This window comes from Podarcis bocagei, assembly GCF_964188305.1.
Source record: "Podarcis bocagei genome assembly, chromosome: 6".
NCBI lineage: Eukaryota > Metazoa > Chordata > Lepidosauria > Squamata > Lacertidae > Podarcis > Podarcis bocagei.
This window is the reverse complement of record NC_138130.1, coordinates 78,807,565-78,826,978: the sequence shown is the minus strand read 5'-3', so window position 1 is coordinate 78,826,978 and position 19,414 is coordinate 78,807,565. Positions and strand designations below refer to the sequence as shown.

The following is a 19,414-nucleotide window of genomic DNA, read 5'->3' as shown; positions in this document are numbered from 1 at the left end:
GCAATGCTTTCAGATGTTCGGATGCAATGTTTTGAGAGGCACATGATGCCTTTGACACAGCTACGCTTCGCTGCAGGGATGTTGCAATAGTTGCTCTGATTGCTGCATAGTTCAGAGGCCTTTATGTTTGTTTCTCTTTCACCTCTGCCATTTTGCAAGCTTCCATGTGCAGATAAAGGAAAGCAAACGCATGTCCACTCAAAGTTGTAAAGGAATAAAAGCCATGTCACTCTTTCCATCGCCATTGTGTTTGCCACAGTGGCAGCACTGCTGCAGCCGAGCTCTTTGTAGCAAACCAATAAGGTGTGAAGGGGCACAAAGTCTGTACCAGAAGTCAACGGTTATTCAGGGTTCTAAAATACACACCCCTGAGCATTAAGGAGCATTACTGGTCTCTAAAAAGAGACTAATAATTTCACAGAGAATTGCATCATTAGTTTTCTTTCTTATTATTCTGGGCAGCTAGGTATGAAAGTTAAGGTCCACTGTGTGCCTCACTATGTCACTGCCAGAAACTTAATAGCAGGGACTGGATCGCAGCATCGCTGCCTTTCGACTTCCACTGAATCATCTGCAAGAAGCCCTCAGCCATTGGCAAAAGCAGAATACTGACACAGCAGTTTTTTTCTCCTCCTCCAATTGCAAACTAATAATTAAGTACAAAGGCTCCAGTCCATAACCATGAATAAATCTCATGGGTAGCAACAATCAATGGGTTGGTCTCAACTACCTGTAGCTGGACCAGTGCTGAAGAATAAGGATCTGATCTTACGATGGCAGGTTGGCTTTCGTCACCCTATAGTCCTCCATGTGGCTCTTACAACACAGTTCTATTTATACTTATTCATATATACCGTATTGGCCCGAATAGAAGATGCACCTGAATATAAGCAGCACCTTTAAAATTCGGGGGGGGGGGGAGGAGACAATACCTGAACATAAGCTGCTCCCTTAAAATTCCGCAGGCACTCACACCCGTTTCAGTTTACTGTATGTCTGTTTCAGCAGCAATATAGTAAAAGCCAATTTTTGTAAGGTCGCGAATTTAAGCTGCACTTTAACTTTTCAAGGTCGGAATTTGGTGGAAAAAAGTGTGGCTTATATTCGGGCCAATACGGTAAAATTTGAAAGGTCACACACCATTTTGTAACATTTTGGTTGGTATGAAAAGGTATTACTTTGATATGAATATCAATTTTATATTTTCCCCAATATCTTGAAATTGTTTGTCTAGCTGCCATGAGTTCTTTATCTCTGGCATTCTCTTGCTCATCTGTAAAAATGTTCAATAAAGCTATAATTGATTATGAAACTACCTTTTCTTTCATAATTCTACTCATGTTTTTGAACACATTATTATTCCGAATGATAGTATCTTTAAAACAGCTAAATGTTAAACGTTTTGATGTTTAGGTAAATGTTAAATTATAATTGACTGATCCAGTATATATTACAGCATTTAATATTTGATACAGATATATATGTGATGAGTGACGAGTCTTGCATTTTCTATTGACTCTATGAATTTGTGAGTACAATACAAATGACATTTAGGATGATGAATTGTCTGTTATTCTGGAGGGCCCTTGTTAAAAATGTTGTATCTCCAGAGGTTACTCTAGCAGAGAAATATCTTCAGTGAATTAATAGGAAGTATGGATGGACTGAATGAACTCTGAAATGTCTAGTCCCAAGAATTACTACAGCTTAACACAACATAATTGGAAGGTTGGATATAGTTTTTATTAAGAAACCTGTGAGTTCCGAGTAAATGTCATTTAGAACAGCTTAACAGGTCTGGTTTCTGGGCAAAATTAGGAAGACTAAAAGTCAGCAACTGATCTTCCCTTTACCTACTACAGTAGTACCTCAGGTTACATACGCTTCAGGTTACAGACTCCGCTAACCCAGAAGTAGTACCTGGGGTTAAGAACTTTGCTTCAGGATGAGAACAGAAATCGTGCAGCGGCGGTGCAGTGGCAGCGGGAGGCCCCATTAGCTAAAGTGGTGCTTCAGGTTAAGAACAGTTTCAGGTTAAGAACAGACCTCCAGAATGAATTAAGTTCTTAACCCAAGGTACCACTGTATAGTAAATGAGTTAATAAATACCATTTACTATTTTTGTTTAAGAGTTCGCAGTATGCATGCATGCAGCATTCTCATTGTTTAAAACCGTGTTTATGGAAGACAATCTTACTTGGCTACGCCAAAGAAGAAGAAAGAAGAAGCATGCAACATTGTCAGGGGAAACCCTGTTGAATTTCAGTTTACAAAATGACAAGCTTCCTCCACTATATCCACAAAGCCAACAAAGCAATGTTGAAATGTCTAGCTATCCTTTTGCTGTGAAACTCTCAGGGGTCAGAATCTGTATTGTACAGTATGGGTGGAAAATGAAGTGGTGCCCAGATGTTGTTGGACTACCACTTCCACCATCTCTGGCCATTGGCCAGCAAGGCTAGGGCTGAAGGGAGCTGGAGTCAAGGCTAACCAAAGGCAACCAAAATGATCCAAGGGATGGAACAACTCCCCTATGAGGAACGGTTGAAACATTGGAAGCAGGGGATTAGATTAGAGAAAAGGCAAGTAAGAGGAGACATGTTAGAGGTGCATAACATTTACACATCCTATGGAGAAAGTGGATAGAGAGAGGTTTTTCTTCACTTCTCGTAACGCTAGAACTCAGGAACATCCAATGAAGTTGTTTATTCAGGACAAACAAATGGAAGTAATTCTTCACACTGTGCAGATTTAAACTATGGAACTCACTTCCACAGGAGACTGTGATGGCCATTAACTTGGATGGCTTTAAGAGATTACTTCCACTGTCAGCGGCACTGTGCTTCTGAATACCAGTGGCAGAGTGCTGTTGTGTTCAGGTGCTGCCTGTATGCTTCCCACAGGTATCTGTTTGGCCACTAGAACAGGATGTTCAACTAGGCCTCATCCAGTAGGATATTCCAATGTTCTTATGAGTCGAACAACATCTGGAGGGCTACAGGTTTCCCACCACTGCATTTGCTAAAATCAAGTCAGGTTTATACCTGTCTAATACCTCAAGCAAGTGGCAGGAAGTTCTAGGAGCTACTGAATCCTGGGTCTGCTTCCTTGTGAAGAGAGAACACTGGAGGCATGGTGCTTTTGTAATATCTGTTTATCTACAAATGTACAAGCTGAGCATGGAGGAAAAGCAAACATCCAGACAGACAATTCCAATTCCTCCAAAAGCAAACAGCATACCACTCCCAGGCCGAGAGAAAAACTCTGTCTCTTTCATAGGTCACATTCCAGTTGCAAATTCTTTTTCTCCAGCCGCCAGCTAAGCAAATGGAGTGTACTAAAGATAGGAGCCACCATATGTGAAAAGCTATTAGGCTAGCACCTTCAGCTAGTTCGAAAGACATGAAGTAGTTATCACTGTCCTTTATCAACCATTCAAGCAATGTTCTTCTCTTCACTTAACATGATACACACAAAAAATCTGCCATAACATCCTTTGACATTGGTTTTTGTGGGTTTTGTGTGGACAAAATATGAGAGATGATAATAATAAAAATATTGATCCAAACCTGATATATACCAGTTTTGCCTGCAATTGATGGAAATAATAGATTTTCAAATGTTGTGGTGCCACTGATTACAGTAGATGCTCGGGTTGCGAACGTGATCCATGCGGGATGCACGTCCGCAACCCGCAGCGTACGCAACCCACAGCGGCTCATCTATGCATGTGCAGGTTGTGACTCGGCACTTCTGTGCATGCGCAAAGCGCGATTTAGCACTTCTGTGCATGTGCAACCGCCCAAACCCGGAAGTAACCCGTTCCAGTACTTCCGGGTTTCAGCGGTCCACAACCCGACAAAACACAACCTGAAGCATCTGTAACCTGAGGTATAACTGTACAGAACACCAGGATGATCCTGTCTTTTGATTTCACAGCAAAATACTCCTTCTGCTGTGACTGTACAAACCAATACGGGAGAGACATGTTTTGTTTGTTGTAGCTGAGATGAAGCCATCTGGTTGTGCTGCTGCTGTACTGAGCACCTCTCCAGTGGTGACTGGTACCCATTGGGCAGAAAGGAGGACCAGCAGTAGGTGGAGCCAGAGGCTATGACAGGCTGAGCCAACTAATGCCACTTTTGTCTCCCTCCTCCTCCTTGTTACGTTCCACACACCATTAATTTTAAACACAAGAACCCAAATAATTATGGGAACTGCAGTTTAGTCAGGGTGCTGGAGACTGCTGCTCTGTGAGGGGGTTAACTACAATCCCCATGATTCTTTGGGGGAAATGCATGGTTTGTAGCACCCTGAGGAGGAGGAGGAAGTTGCCTCAGGTAGTTCTGGCCTTCGCTCCCCAACTGGTTGAAAGAAGAAGAAAGGCAGGTGGGCAAGGGACAGGTTGATGGCAGGCTGAGGTTGGTGAAGCTGTACCTCTTTAGACCTAATGGAGCAGACTCCGCTTTTCCAGAAAACATCCCAAAGTCCTGTGGATCCTACTGCACGAAATCTTTGTTGGATTGCAGAAGGGTACCTGTTCTCAGTGGCAGCCTGCCCCATTTTGCTGCCTGAGGTGAAACAGAAAGGAGCCGCCCTGTGCCCCGGCCAAAGCCTTGCTTACCTGGGTTGTGTGGCGGCGACTTCCGGGTTCCAGCGAGATCTCTGCAAGTTCTCTTGGGGCTCTCACAGGATCTCACCAGAACCTGGAAGCGGGGGTAGATTTTGGTAATATGCTGCCTTGGTCAAGGCCAAAAATGGGATCTTCTCAGTTATGGACCTTCTCAATTTTGCGTCCCTTCATATCAGCATCCCGTGCACGGGAACCTCTAAAGGTAAAGATAAAGGTACCTCTGACCATTAGGTCCTGTCGTGACCAACTCTGGGGTTGTGCGCTCATCTCACTCTATAGGCCGAGGGAGCCGGAGTTTGTCCATAGACAGCTTCCAGGTCATGTGGCCAGCATGACTAAGCCACTTCTAGCAAACCAGAGCAGCACACGGAAACGCCATTTACCTTCCCGCCGGAGCGGTACCTATTTATCTACTTGCACTTTGACGTGCTTTTGAACTGCTAGGTTGGCAGGAGCAGGGAACGAGCAACGGGAGCTCACCCCATCGCGGGGAATCGAACCCCCGACTTTCTGATCGGCAAGTCCTAGGCTCTGTGGTTTAACCCACAGCACCACCCGGGAACCCCTAGCACTGCCCTAAATCCTGCGTTGCTGCCACAGCTTCTCCCTTCAGTAGGGGCACCCATAGCAGCTGCCCTTGGATTCTGGCTGCCTGAGGCGGCTGCTCTTGTCTGCCTCATGGCCGGGACGGTCCTGCCTGTTCTCAGCAGGCCAGGTGAATTATGTATCTGCTAAACGAGAAAGTGGGGAGGGGTCTTTAAAAAAACAAACACGTGTCTGGAAGGAAATGGAAAGCAGAGCCTTCGCATCTCACATATCTATGCGCAGGTAGCCTCCACCCCACCCGCTCTAGAATATGCGAAGGGAAGCGACTGCGGCCAAAGGTGAAGGAATTCGATGGGGAGTCTTTATTCTAAATAGGGCGAGAGCCGGCTGCTGATTGGGCGGCGGGGGCCTCTGCCCTCCCAGGGGCGGGCCAGCGGCAGCCACGCCCCTCGGGCTCTTGCCAGCCGCTTCTTCGGCGGAGCGCAGTGCTGGCCGGGTGGCTTGTAGAGCGAGGCGGGCGGTAATTCGGTGTCGCTCCGGCTGCCCAGCGCTTCGCAGCCTCGTTCCTCCGGAGAAAGCCAGACGGGATCCCGCCCGCGCAGGTCAGTGAACCGGCGTCCCCTCCGCGGTCTCCCTTTCTGGATTGCACGCGCGCCTTCCCTAACCCTCCTCGGCTCCAGATTTTCCTCACCTTGTTCTGCTCAGAGAGGCTTTTGAATGGTGTCGTTTAAAGTCCTGCCATCGGAGCAGCCTTCCCGCCCCGGAGATCTCCCGGGACAGCCTGGCATTTCCGCAGCGTCCCTCCGCCGAACGCAAAAGGACGAGGCGATCCCCCCCGGATCCGAAGCAATTTGCCTCGGAAAGAAGCCTCGCTAGAACTTGCCTGTTTCCAAGGAAGTAGTAGTCCAGGATTGCAGCCGAGCAACCCGGTTCTGGGTCGGTTTGCTAGGAAAGCCTTCCACGTGGCTTACTCCCGAGTAAACATACAAAAGAACGCAGCCTTTAGGTGCAGAAACCGGCCTTTTAGTTTGCTTTCAAAAAAGGGGACCTGTGGGAGGGGGAGCGAAGGAATTAGATTAGTTTCTTTCTCGCTTTTTTTTTTAGGGGACGGTTTTCTTGCCTGGTGGAACGGTTTGGATCTCTTTAAGTTTTGCAGGGCAACCCTAGGCATGCCTACTCAGAAGTAAGTGCCACTGGCTTCGGCAAGACTTGCTCTCAAGAAAGCGTGTCTAGGATTGCAGCCTCTGTGACTCCCTTAACTGCCTGCCCCCCCAAAACACCCGCCATCCCCATTCATTTATTAACCCAGGTTGCAGGAACATCACCTGTCGGTGGAAAACCAACCTGTGCTACAGAGGAGCAAAGCTCTTCAGTGTTACATACAATTTGCCCTCTGGCTGGTGTTTAGAGGGCAAAGAGTTTCCGGCAGGTATTTTTGTGCCCATTCTGCATCATCTCCAGATTAGAGAGTTTTGCAAAAATGCTCTTCTCTCCCCCTCACACCTGCACACTGTTGCAGACACACACAAAGCGGGTGATAGGAAGAGGGAAATATCTGATTTGCACAGCATGAATAGCCTCCTGCAAAATGAATTATCTACCACACTGGAGAAAAAGATTGGGCAGTGCATCTAAATATATCTATTTCAAAATGCAATCTGGAGATTTATAGGAGGTTCTCATCCATTCAGATTAACCCAGGGATGGTTTTCCAAAGGTATTTCCATTGAGGGAGTGGGAGAAGAAGCAATGCTGTCTTTAAATAGTAAAGGGATCTGTTGCTGATCAATTTACAGCAGAATTTTACAGATGTTTCTTTGGAAGTAAGGCCCACTGTGATCTGTGTGACCTTATTCTCCAGTAAATGTTTCTAGAATTATGGACCCTTAAGGGCTGCAGAACAGATGGATGTGCATAATCTAGTGACTTGCAGCCAGATGTGCGAATTGCCTCCATATTTGAAGAAGTGTGACCTGTGAAGGTTGTCACGCTCACATGCATGTCACATGCGCTACAACTTGACACTGCAGTCATCAAGTCTTGGACATGGATGTGTGAACTTCTCAGGCTGGCTTCATTGCTAATATTTTATGAGGTGACAGAGAAGGTTTCATATGGATGGAAGCAGAATAGAATATGGGGTTGGGGGAGATAATAACCATTGGCTTTTATTTGCAGTTGTCCTCTAATCACAATAAATGGCTGGATAAGACTTCTGAAGCAGAATATTTGACAGACCTTAAAATAAGGGGTTTTTTAAAGTTGTTTGTTTCGCTTCTCACTTGGTCATCCTAAATAAATATTTCTGGTCAGCATATGTGTAACTAAGGAAAGTGAGATGTGAAAACATCTTTGGCTACCTGAAGTGGTTGTTTTTGTTTTATTTAAATTTTCCCAATTGCTCTTTTGAAAGCCAATGTCATGCTTTGCTTAATATGAAAAGTTTTTTGTGTTCTACTGGCCATTACACTCAGTTTTGCTTTTTCTGAATAATTTTTAAAAAGTCAATTTACAGATCGGCACCTATCCCTTGTTTAAATAACATTGTCAAGCAATATTTACAACTAAATACAGTTTACTCAAAATTATTTATTAGGTTTTCCACACTCTGCCATTAAAAATATTTCTCATTTATGCTCAAATTGCTATTGAGATATATTAGTGTGTACATAGGGCCATGGTGAGTGGGGGGCACTAATTAAATTCTGCAAGTTGTAATGAACTTTGAGAAAGTTTGACTTCAGCCCTAGAGAATGAAATTGTCTCTGCTGTTCGCACTGCACTGAAAAAAACCTATTTTTTCTGTTGTAGTAAAAATAACTCTGCTTCTCCAGTGTAGATTTACTGGGCTTATATTTTGGGTCCAAATTGGCCATTTCCTTAAAACCTGCTCAGTTAAAATCCTCCATTCTGGCAAACCTAAGCCAATAATTAATGCGCAGCCTCTGGATTTTACATCTGAAACAAGTTATTCTTCTTTCCAGCCTCAAAATGTAGGCTTGAGAAAGAGCTGGAACTGACAAAAGCAAACTTTTAAAAGTTGATCAAAATACTCCTTCCATTTCAGAAATAAAGCCAGTCCACTACTGAAGTTGCAAAATTGTTTTCACTATTTAAAAAAATATTGTCCTGCTGCAATTTCAAAACAGCCTTTGGTCTTCTTGACCACTGAGCACTGGAAATTGCAACTTCCCCTGAAAGAAAGAAAGAGAGATCTGCAGGTATTTTTTAAAAGTCTAGCATGTTTGAATGGAATTCCACCCAGAGGCCATGTTTTAGACAGCAGTATGCAGAGAGCACTGATTTAATTTTCTGATGTTCAGTTTTTAGCTAATCCCAAGAACAAAGAGAAGAGAATTTGTGAAGCAGATGTCACAGTGCTATTTGCATTTGTGATCATAAGGATTGTGTCCTAGTGATAAAGCAATAAAACTGCCAGCACATTTGCAAAGCTAAGCAGGCCCCAGTATGGTTTCAAATTTGGATGGGGGACCGCATGTTGAGATTCCAGCATTGCAGGGGGTTGGACCTTGATCCAATAGAAATGCCTGCAAAAAAAATAATTAAAAGAAGCACCAGGTGTCCCACACTCTGTCACATAGATGTGTGTCCATGGGCAATAGCCCTTCTCCCATTAGAGCTGCAGACCCCCCTACCCAAGAGATTTGGATAAACTGTACACCGTCGCCCTGGGGGCTCCACATTCTCAGTGAGAAGTACCACCACTGGTCCCCACAAACAGTAGCAATGTAAAACAACAAAGGTGATGGTATCCTTGAATAGATCTGTGGGCAGGTGCCTAGCAAATTTGCAGCAAGACACACCCCATCACTCTTCTGAGTTGTAGCGGAACCCAGCAGTTCTGCTACAACTCAGCAATAGCCAGCCTAGTAGACCTGCCAGAGAACTGGGGAGAGAGATGGAATCTGTGGCCTCTGCCCTTTCTTTGTTCTCATAGTGCCTGGTTTGACCATCAGTCAACATCCTCTCCATCTCATGCTCTATCAGCACCTCATGCTCCAGCTGCTCACTCTCGGCCATTATGCTCTCGTCCTTCAGCTTGTACTAAAGGCTCGATTGGTTACGTTTCCACTTCTGCAAGCTCTTGCTGGAATGTGGTTGTTGCATGTCACAGATGATGGGAGCGGCAGACCAACAACATCTGGAGGACCACAGGATCCCCATTTCTGTTGTACCATATGCCAAATACAGTTTTTGTATACACCTAAAAAAAAAGTAGGGTTGCATCCAGTGAAGCCCATTCTGTTCACTCAGGGACTTCTGCTTGTCCAATGGGACTTCCTTTCTTGAAGCTGTTCCTATAGTTCCCCTTACCCCTTGGAGCAGATTTCAGGCGGTGCAGGAATGTGTAGAGAAAATAAGAGGAAGTCCCATTGTACAGGTGAAATTCTTTGTGCTAATGGGACAGCCTTGTCACATTTGCACTGAATGGGTTGTATTCAGCATACAGCACATCTTCAAACAATTTAGGCTATTAGGGCGGGGGGCGGGCTGTGATTAGCTGCAGTTCTCTGCTGAGGGTATAAGGAGAGAAACATGGGCTGCCTCTCTATAATGCCCTGATCTAGTAGCTGCTCGTAGTGAAATTCTGAAAGCATGCTATATCCAACGCTCTTCAACTGGAATATATTAACAGTTTTATGCCGAGTGATGCTGTTACTTTTTCCTTTTGCTCCCTCACTTCCTCCCCGACTTTTATTTGCATTCCAGGGCCAGTGTGCTTTTTTCGCTGGAGGATTCTGTAGGCATTGTTGTCTCAGCTGTGATTGAGGACCGCTGCACTGCATGCAATTTTGGGAAGGAATAATCAAATGCTGTGCAGCGTGTGAGAAGTGCCTGTTAAAGGAGCTCCTAGGGCAATGGGAGAGGATTGGAACAGAAGTGGAATCATTTATATTTGTCTCATTTGAAGACAATGCCACACATTCAGCCTCTCCAGAGATTTTGTTTTCACAGACAGAAGTAGGATCGATGGAGAGGAGCGGATGGTTGTTCTCTGGCATCAGGGACGAAGATTGTGTGTGAGCTTCAAACCTCACATGCATGTGTACAACTTTCCATTGTATGACATCTTGTTTCCGTGATTAAATTTTAATGTGTCATCAACTTGGAATGATAAAAGACAGGGTGTGGCTGGCTTCCGTTATCTTCTTTTGGCACCGAATACCAGTGTGATAAATATAATTATCAATACGTTTTGGTATTAATGGTGTACTATATTCTGCAGTAGTTTTGTTGCATTCGATAGCTTCCTTTATTACATTCTGGCTGATTTCAAGGTTGAGTGGTTCAGAGTTAGAATAAGAAAAAAGCAACATAATAAGAGATTCAAATGCAGCCCTGGAGAATTGTTTATCTACTCAATCAAAGTATGCTTAAAGAATGGGAAATAGAAACATCCAGAGATTCTGCCAGATTCTTGTCTTTCTCACGGAAAGAATCTTTCTGAAAGCAGATCTACTTCTTGCTTTATGTATCCAGAATGGGCCTTGTCTGTGGTGGCTCCCGATTTGTGGAATGCTCTCCCCAAGGAGGTGTGCCCAGTGAAAACGTTCCTCTTCAACCAGGCCTTTGGCTGATTAACATTCAAAACCCTTTTAAATGTATTTGTGAGAGCAGGGGATTGCTGGTTTGTTCTTATTTTTTATTATGTACCTTGTGGTTTTTATGTTGTATTTTTATGTTGTGAACCGCCACTGGATCTGCGGATGAAGGGCAGTATACATATTTAATAAATAATAACAAATAAATCAACAAATAAATTGTTTTGTATGTGTGTGTCTAGAAGACCATATTACCATTACAGTTAATGTTATTAATCACATTCTAAACCAATGTTTAGACACAAATACATTTAAAGCAAGATTTGAAGTGGATACTTGTGGGTTACTTTTGTTCAAAACAAAATCATCTTCAACTGTTTCTGAAAAATGCAGATAGTGAGTGCCTGCTGTATGTATCTTGACAGGAATGTTATTCCACAGAACAAGGGCAGAAATACTAAAAGCCCTGCTCTGAGTTGCTGCAGGCTTCTGAGATCTTTGGAACTTGCAAGAGTAGCTCTCCCACAGAGCTCAGGCATCTACTGGGCATATTTGGGATAAGGTGACCTCTAAAGTAACCTGGTCCCAAGCTGTACAGGACTTAAATGTTAGTAGCAACACCTTGAACTTCATCCAGTAGCAAATTGGATGCCGGTTCAAATCATGCAAGCAAAGTGTTATGTGCTGGCAATAGTTTTCCCCACAAGCAACCAATCTGCCTTGTTCGGTACAGGCCACAGCCTCCAGATCAATTCTGAGAGTAGCCCCACAGATAGCGCATTGCAGCAGTGACACAGCTGTGAGGTTACCGTTACGTGAACAACTGTGGTCTAGCTGTCCCAATCCAAGAATGGCTGTAGGTGACATACCTGGCGAAAGGCCAGGAGTGCCTTTGAGGACACCTGTTCCACCAATGATAGAGGAAAGTGCTATGAGTCAAAGGTCTGCCTTGCTCTGCAGGTCATTCCATATAATATCATGGCAAAATAAAACGGTTTGGTCATCTGCCAATCATATCACCAAAACAGGGAGAGACCCAAAGTTGGGCCCCCAAGGAGCTTGCACTTTTGCTGCAATTAGCCAAGGGACAAGCAGAACCTTCCACTTCCGCTCTATAATAAGTCTAGCACAACTGGTTAATTTGTCAGATGTCTACTGAATCTCTTGATTTTCACTCCAGGGTCTCTTCCAAATTCCCAAACTCAGTCACTGAAGATATCATGTCTAGTTTTAATTAGCTGGCACTTGATGTAAACATTTTATTCATGCCTGAGAAAGTTGTTCCGACGTTGTGGTTAGATTTGCGCCATTAGTTGCACCAAACCTCAAAAGTGAATTGTTTGGCAAGAGTATGGCTGCTGTGGCTGTAGTTCAGACACCTTCCTGTTCAGCCAGGGCCATCTGGCACTATTTGTGCACATAGAGAGTGCACAGATTTCCAGCAACATTAGACTGCCTGCTCTCGGTTATAGTACCCCAGCAATTTAAGAAAGAAACTATAAGCTAGTGTGTAAAGCTGGCATACCCAGATTGTGAGCCACCAAGCCAAACAGCCTTGCATCCATGAATTGTGATTTTGCTGTCTATTGATAGGTTTTTTTGTTGCTCCAGTTTGCTGCTCTTTTATTGGGTCTGTTCTGTGGCTATTGTATGGCTTTTTCTGCAAAGCATTCTTCTGATTTTATGTTCTGCTCTTCAAACTTTGTAAGTTTATCGGAGAATACTTAGGCAGCGAGTGCCTAATAAATGGAATTAATATAATTAATTGCCTTCCGCCACCACTGTGTGGCTGAGGGCCAAACAAGATAAGACACCATTCGAGCAATTAGCATGAATGATTGTATTGTGTGGCTGGCTGTTAAAAAAACATCAAAGTCTAGATCAGAAACGGGAGGGAGCAGTAGTCTTAAATCTTTTGCCTTCCGTAGGGGTCCTAATCTCTCTCTGCCCCCTATGCCTCTTTGCACTGGAAGACAAGTTCCACTAGCATAAATAGGATACTTTCTCCCAATGCAAATACAGTCGTACTTCGGAAGTCGAATGAAATCCGTTCCGGAAGTCCGTTCGACTTCCAAAATGTTCGGAAACCAAGGTGCGGCTTCCAACTGGCTGCAGGAGCCATGGAAGTCTGGTCAGACGTTCGGGTTCCAAAGAACGTTCGCAAACCAGAACACTCATTTCCAGGTTTGCAGCGTTCGGGAGCTAAAATGTTTCGACTCACAAGGCATTCATGATCCAAGGTACAACTGTAGCAGGTGTGGGGAGTGGTCTGGATCAGAGCAGAGCAAAAGAGTTAAAAGTGCACACCACCAGTGTCCTGATGCATACTAGACTCCCCATGCCTGCTCTTAATTTTTTTTAAGCCATTAGCACAATTACTAATTGCAATGGTCTTGCCTTATTTTGCCTCAGATTCTCAACTTAAACCAAGTCTGGCAGGTTAGTGAGCACGGTTTCAAAAAACAGCTAAAGAGTTGTCCTGCTAAAAACTCACATTGGATTTGGTTCTTGGAACTAAGCCATCTGAGTTGTTGTATTAGCAGCTAGCAAGCACCAACTGAGCAGCTTTCTAACCATCCTTATTGCCCTAGTCCTTCCTCAAGGGAGAGAAACTTTGAGCTGCCAGATGTCCACTGACCCTTCTGGTCTGGGCCTTGACCTGAAACCAATGCCACCTCTGTTACTGAGGATGATGTGGGAAGCCTTTAAAGCTGATTGATGGGGCCACTTGGGATGAACTGGGGTCCCCAAATCTGTAGGGGTGATAATTGGGTTCTCCTCATCTGAGGTCTCAATTCTGGTGCACTGTAGCACATCCGTTGCATGAAAAACTTGTCTGGAACGGTCCCAAATTGTTGTTGTTTTGTCAGCAACAAGAATTATGCCTTTATCTGAGTTGGAACATTGGTCCATTCAGCTCTGTGCTGTCTACCCTACCTGGGTGATATTGAGCTAAGGTTTACTCAGACTAGACGCACTGAAATTAATGAAACATAACTTAGGTCCAGTAATTTCCATAGGTCAACTAAGTTTTGCTCAGAATAGAATACCATATACTGGGTATTGAACCTAGGGCATTCTTCACAGAAAGCTCATGCTCCCATCACTGAGCTACAGCCCTTCCACTAAAAGATTTTGTTTTAAAAATATCTGTCCCATCATTTATCATTGCTGATCTTAGGACTGTTTACATCATAAAGAAAGACTAGAGCAATTAAAAGTAATTAAAAATTCAAAGGGTAAAGATTGTGTAGACTTGTCTCACATAAAAGCCTGGAGGAACATATACATTTTAAGTTGGCACCACAGTGAATAAACTGTTGGTGCTGACTTTTATCTCCAAAGAGAAGGTATTCCACAAATGGAGGGACCCCACTAAGTAGTCCCGTATGTGCATTCCTGCTAACCATACCATTTCTGAATAAAAAATTCCTTCCAGTAGCACCTTAAAGACCAACTAAGTTAGTTCTTGGTATGAGCTTTCGTGTGCATGCACACTTCTTCAGATACACTGAAACAGAAGTTGCCAGATCCTTCTATATAGTGAGAAGGTGGGGAGGGGTATTACTCAGAAGGGTGGTGGGAATGGGAGATTGGCAGATAGCTGAGATGAGCCTGTTCTGGTAGCAGAACATTTAGAAGAACCCCTTCTGAAGATCTTAATACCCAACAAGTTGATGTCAGGATGGCGCTCCTTCAAGTCTGTGGGTCCCAAGTTCTGCCTTTGGTCTAATCTGTCAAGCCCAAGAACTGCAAATGAAGCCTCTGCAGCTGCATTTTCATAGAGGTTGGCAGATAAAATAGAGTAATAGAATCAAGATTTACACAGAGAAGAACCACAGGCAATAAAAATGTAAGGGAATTTATAACACTATGCAATCAAGGTTATCTGAAAGAACACTCAATTTACTGCAGTATGTAGAGCTGAAATTGATGTGATCCTATCAGTAGCTTACATCTGAACTCTTCTGAGACTGACTCTTAAATGCCGTTCGCCCTCTCCAGTTCTGCTAAGAATGGACTTATCTGCATTGTTTTGAAGCCATTTGCTCCACTCTTTTTAAATAAATAGACAGGTGTTCAGGGAATGATTTTAATGATTTACTATAAAGTGGATATATAATGAGCTGTGAAGAGTTTTACTCAAAAGACAAAAGAGGAGACAAATTTTAAAAAGAGAAGGAAAGTAGGAATTGTATACCGTAGCAGGGTCATTCCCATGCCAAATGGCTCCCCAAGTGAGGAGCATCTTTGGTGAACATGCATGCACACACATCTTCCATCTGTTCAACTCTCAGATCCCTTGTTTTTGTTATATCGCCATGCATGATTTATCCCGTTAATACAGTACACAATTAATTTGCTTCCCAGGATCTGATCACAGTCATCTTGCCATTTGTTGATTGGACACTGGTGTTGTACATATTTTTTTTTAATCAATGCAAGCCGCACAGATCATTGTACCAATTGTATGACTATTTATACTATTTGTTTCAGCAGTTGAGTGGATAATTACAAAGCCAGTAACAGGCCTGAGGTCTAGCTTGCTTGGAGGCAAGATAACAATCACATGAGCCAAAGGTAGGAGGCACTCTAATGACCTGGCTGGAGTCAACAGCGCCAACCAGAGGCCTGTGGGAAACCAGCAAGCGGGCCCCAAGCAAAGAGAACTCCTCTGCCTTGTGGTTTTCACCAACTGGTATTCAAAAACATTATTGTCTCTGGTTATGGAGACAGAACATAGCCATCATAAAGGTAAAGGTACCCCTGACCGTTAGGTCCAGTCGCAGACGACTCTGGGATTGCGCTATAGGCCGAGGGAGCTGGCGTTAGTCCACAGACAGCTTCTGGGTCATGTGGCCAGCATGACTAAGCCACTTCTGGCGAACCAGAGCAGTGGATGGAAATGTCGTTTGCCTTCCCGCTGGAGTGGTACCTATTTATCTACTTGCACTTGACGTGCTTTCGAACTGCTAGATTCTGCAGGAGAAGGGACCGAACAACGGGAGCTCACCCCGTCGCGGAGATTCGAACTGCCGACCTTCCGATTGGCAAGCCCTAGGCTCTGTGGTTTAGACCACAGCGCCACCCGCATCCCTATAACCATCATAGCTAGTAGCTTTTAGTAGACTTCTCCATGAATTTGTCCAATTCTATTTTAAAGCCATCCAAGTTGGTGGCCACCACTGCTTCTTGTGGGAGCAAGTTCCATAGTTTAACTATGCTCTGTGTGGGAAAAATGACTTTCTTTTATCCGTCCTGAATCTTTTCACATACAGGTTTATTGGAGGTCAATGACTTCTAGAGTTACGGCTCGTCACATGGGGCAATGGTCAGCAGTTTCTGACAGCACATAAGCTGGCTTTCACATCCAAACCAACTCACACTCCCTTGCTTTAATGAGATGCACATTCAAATATATAGTCCGACACACAGTCTAAGGCAATTCATATTGTGCAATGTGCAGCTAGACCTGGATTTGGGCATTTACATTCATTAAAACCATACTATTAAGCTTAGGATAATATGTCTACCATACAAATGAGAAATTTGATGCCATTGCTTCCTTTTCTGCTAAACTAGGCATTTATAAGGCGCATAGACAAGGCGACAGAGAAATGAAATCAAATTGGGTATAAATTATTTACCGTAGCTGAAGTTTTAAAGATATCTGAAGCTATTTATAGTATTGTCAAGACCCTTACCTTTAGATTACTATTGCAATATAGCGGTTATTTTATGCACGCTTTTGCAGAGATCTAGTGGCAAATTATTTCGCTCTCTTAGAAATTGTGTGCTGAGGCATCTTTTAATCCGTCAGAAGAGAAATGGTGCTTGGAGAGACTTGTTTGCATGTCTTGAAGATCATTCATCTCTTCTGGGTTTTCTCACAGACAGAAGAGCTGCTGGCATCTTGAGGAAGAAGCTTCTTAATTAGGTCAGAGCAGTGGCAGCTAACCTGTGGCCCTCTGGCTCCTTCTGAGCTCCAGCTCCCATGAGTCACAGCCAGAATGACCCATAGTCTGGAATGGCAGGAGTTCTAGTCCAAGAACTGCTGGAGGGCCAAAGGTTAGCCACCCCAGTGTTAGAGGAACCAACAAGAAATAAAGAGTGATAAATGAAAATATCAAAGTAGAGTATTATCGGTAGCAATGTTGGCACATATTTATGGAATCACCAGATTCTTTTAACCTCGTTTCATTTTATCCCACCCTCCATGTTTTTCAGGGTCAGTTTCTGAGGCTCCAGAATTGGAGTGGATTCCAAACAGACTTCTGCTAGCGCAATGGGGCTTCATCTCCTCCTCCACCCCCTTGCAGTTCCCCATATGCCCCCAAAATATGCTTCAGAAAGACCCCGGTAAAAATCCCACTGTGCAATCAGAAGTCCTTTCCACTCACACATGGACAGTGTTGGATACAATGATATAGTTATGGAAGACCTAACCACACAAAAAACCTAAACTGGTACAAAACAGTTCTGAGTTCAGCAAAAGACTAGTTGATGGGTTGGTTTCAAGAGATACCAAAGTCTGCAATGCCCAGATTTCTGTACTTAGGAGATTACTAGCAGCACTTAAGTAGAAAGTATACAGTGGTACCTCGCAAGACGAATGCCTCGCAAGACAAAAAACTCGCTAGACGAAAGGTTTTTTCCTCCGCGATTTGCCTCGCAAGACGAATTTCCCTATGGGCTTGCTTCGCAAGACGAAAACGTCTTGCGACTTTGTTAAGCCGTTTAAACCGTGCTTCGCAAGACGAAAAATTCGCTAGACGGCAAAACTCGCGGAACGAATTAATTTCGTCTTGCGAGGCACCACTGTACATTTAAAATCTTACATGCCAAGCTTTCTGTTACCACTTGCCTCTAAGAAGAACCAAAACATGAAGTTGAAGTTATTCGCTTGCTCAACATTCTAGCATTGCATCAAATAAGAAATGAACTTTTAAGTACTATAGTCTAATTTTTCCTCTCCCCCTTTTCTTTCTTACAGCAACAAAGGATAACACCATCCAGATTTATTCTGACCTAAGAAGTGAAGGATAACAGCCATCACTGGGTAGCTCAATATGCCAGCTTTCTTCTGGAAGGTTGCCTTTGAATGTTAGGTCTCCTCCATTTATTTTACAACACACACAAATAAAATGTCGGAACTCCACCCTACCTCTGGATTAATATCAAATATGGAAAATGGGACTTTTCTGGAGCTGTATCCCACCTCTCTCTCGACATCCATGGATTCATCTTCTGGACACATGTCTAACGTCTATGTCTATGTCTCAATATTCCTCAGCCTCTTGGCATTTCTTCTTTTGCTATTAATCATTGCACTTCAGAGGCTGAAGAACATAATCTCTTCCAGTTCTTCCTACCCAGAATACACCAGCGATGCTGGGAGTTCCTTCACTAACCTAGAAGTCTGTAGTATTTCTTCCCAGCGGTCTGCTTTTTCAAATCTTTCCTCCTGAGAAGGAATGAAAGAGAATACATTGGGGGATGGAACAACTTTGTCTAACTCTTGGGAGGAAGTTGTGCATGCAGTATTTTCTTTGGAGGACTAGTAGTCATAAAAGAGGTGACTTTTAATTTTCACTTTGGTTTTTCTTTCCCTTTTTAGTCTGCATTTCCCCTCTTTATTAATGACATTTTTCATCTCTGAGCAGTGAAATTGATGAAGGTCTCCTGCCTGTAATAGTGTTGTAGCATTTCCCCAACCCATTTAAACTGGGTCTTCAAACTTAACAATGGGAAGATTCTGCTTCCCGGGCTTTGTCACCTATGGTTTTATCGACTCAAAGCTTCAGGACTTTAACTTCCTCAGAAACACCATGATATCATACAGGATATTACTAGATCTCTGAAAGTTATTTATCTCACCACTGAAAGAATCTGTTGTGCCGTAGTTCTAGAACTTAGAGCAACTTTAAGACAACAAAGCTTAATTTAATTTAACAATTTAATTCAAAAATTTGTCGCTGAGGTCTCTTGTATGTTTTCCTGTATACAGTCGCCGTGTTGTCTGGTGTGCTTGTTTTATTTTAGCCAAATGATTATAATAAATATGTGGGCTCATTCCATTTCACACTAAAACCGCATTTGGTAGACTTGCAGATTTTCATGAGGACTTTGAATTGGAAGAATTGGGCTGTGTCCAAAGTAGATCTAAGAAAGAACTGTGCGAGCGGGAACCAGACAGTGGCGATTTCCCGCTCTCAGGTTGCTTAAATGGAGTACACCATGCCCCCGGCCGACCAGATTGGTCAGCCTAGGGTGTGACGTGCCAGGGACTCCCTATGATGCGGGGGCTAGCCATATCCCCGCAAAAGGGGCGGGTTTGCGTCCCGCTCGCAACTCCATTTCCCTGGCGAAGGGAAATGGCTTTATCAGTACAAGGATTTCGCCTACTTCACCTCACCCAAGCACCCCCTAAATCTGTTCTGGGGGATCTCCCAAGCCTCCAGCGCGGATTTGGGTACCAACCTGTGCTTTGAAGGCCTCGGTGAGCTCAACACCTTTGAGGTCATTGGTTCCATTGTTCAACTGCTGTTATCATTAAAAAGTGTTTTCAAATGCCCAGTCCAAATCTACCCTCTTTTAAATTAAGCCTGTTAGCTCTAACCTTGCTATGTGGCAGCCCTTCAGAGAAATAAAAAGTGTTATCATGTCTCCG

General features: G+C 43.8%; 1 protein-coding gene across 3 annotated transcripts; it reads left to right on the top strand.

Annotated features, from left to right (window-relative positions):
- The first annotated feature begins 5,652 nt into the window (after positions 1–5,652).
- SERTM1 (serine rich and transmembrane domain containing 1) lies at positions 5,653–19,213 on the top strand. 3 transcript variants are annotated; one of them, XM_081198064.1, is made up of 3 exons: positions 5,653–5,781; positions 16,972–17,103; positions 17,738–19,213. In XM_081198064.1, the coding sequence occupies exon 3, from the start codon at positions 17,889–17,891 to the stop codon at positions 18,210–18,212; it is 324 nt and encodes a 107-aa protein (XP_081054190.1). In that variant the 5' UTR covers positions 5,653–5,781; positions 16,972–17,103; positions 17,738–17,888; the 3' UTR covers positions 18,213–19,213. The 3 variants fall into 3 exon arrangements, with proteins under 3 accessions (XP_081054190.1, XP_081054189.1, XP_081054191.1); XM_081198063.1 differs by lacking the exon at positions 16,972–17,103 and having other exon boundaries at positions 5,659–5,781; XM_081198065.1 differs by lacking the exons at positions 5,653–5,781; positions 16,972–17,103 and adding an exon at positions 5,806–6,185.
- The last annotated feature ends 201 nt before the right edge of the window (positions 19,214–19,414 follow it).

Bases quoted from the DNA above. Each gene is read 5' to 3' on its own strand.
- SERTM1 (XM_081198064.1), top strand. From the start codon at position 17,889: ATGTCGGAACTCCACCCTACCTCTGGATTAATATCAAATATGGAAAAT.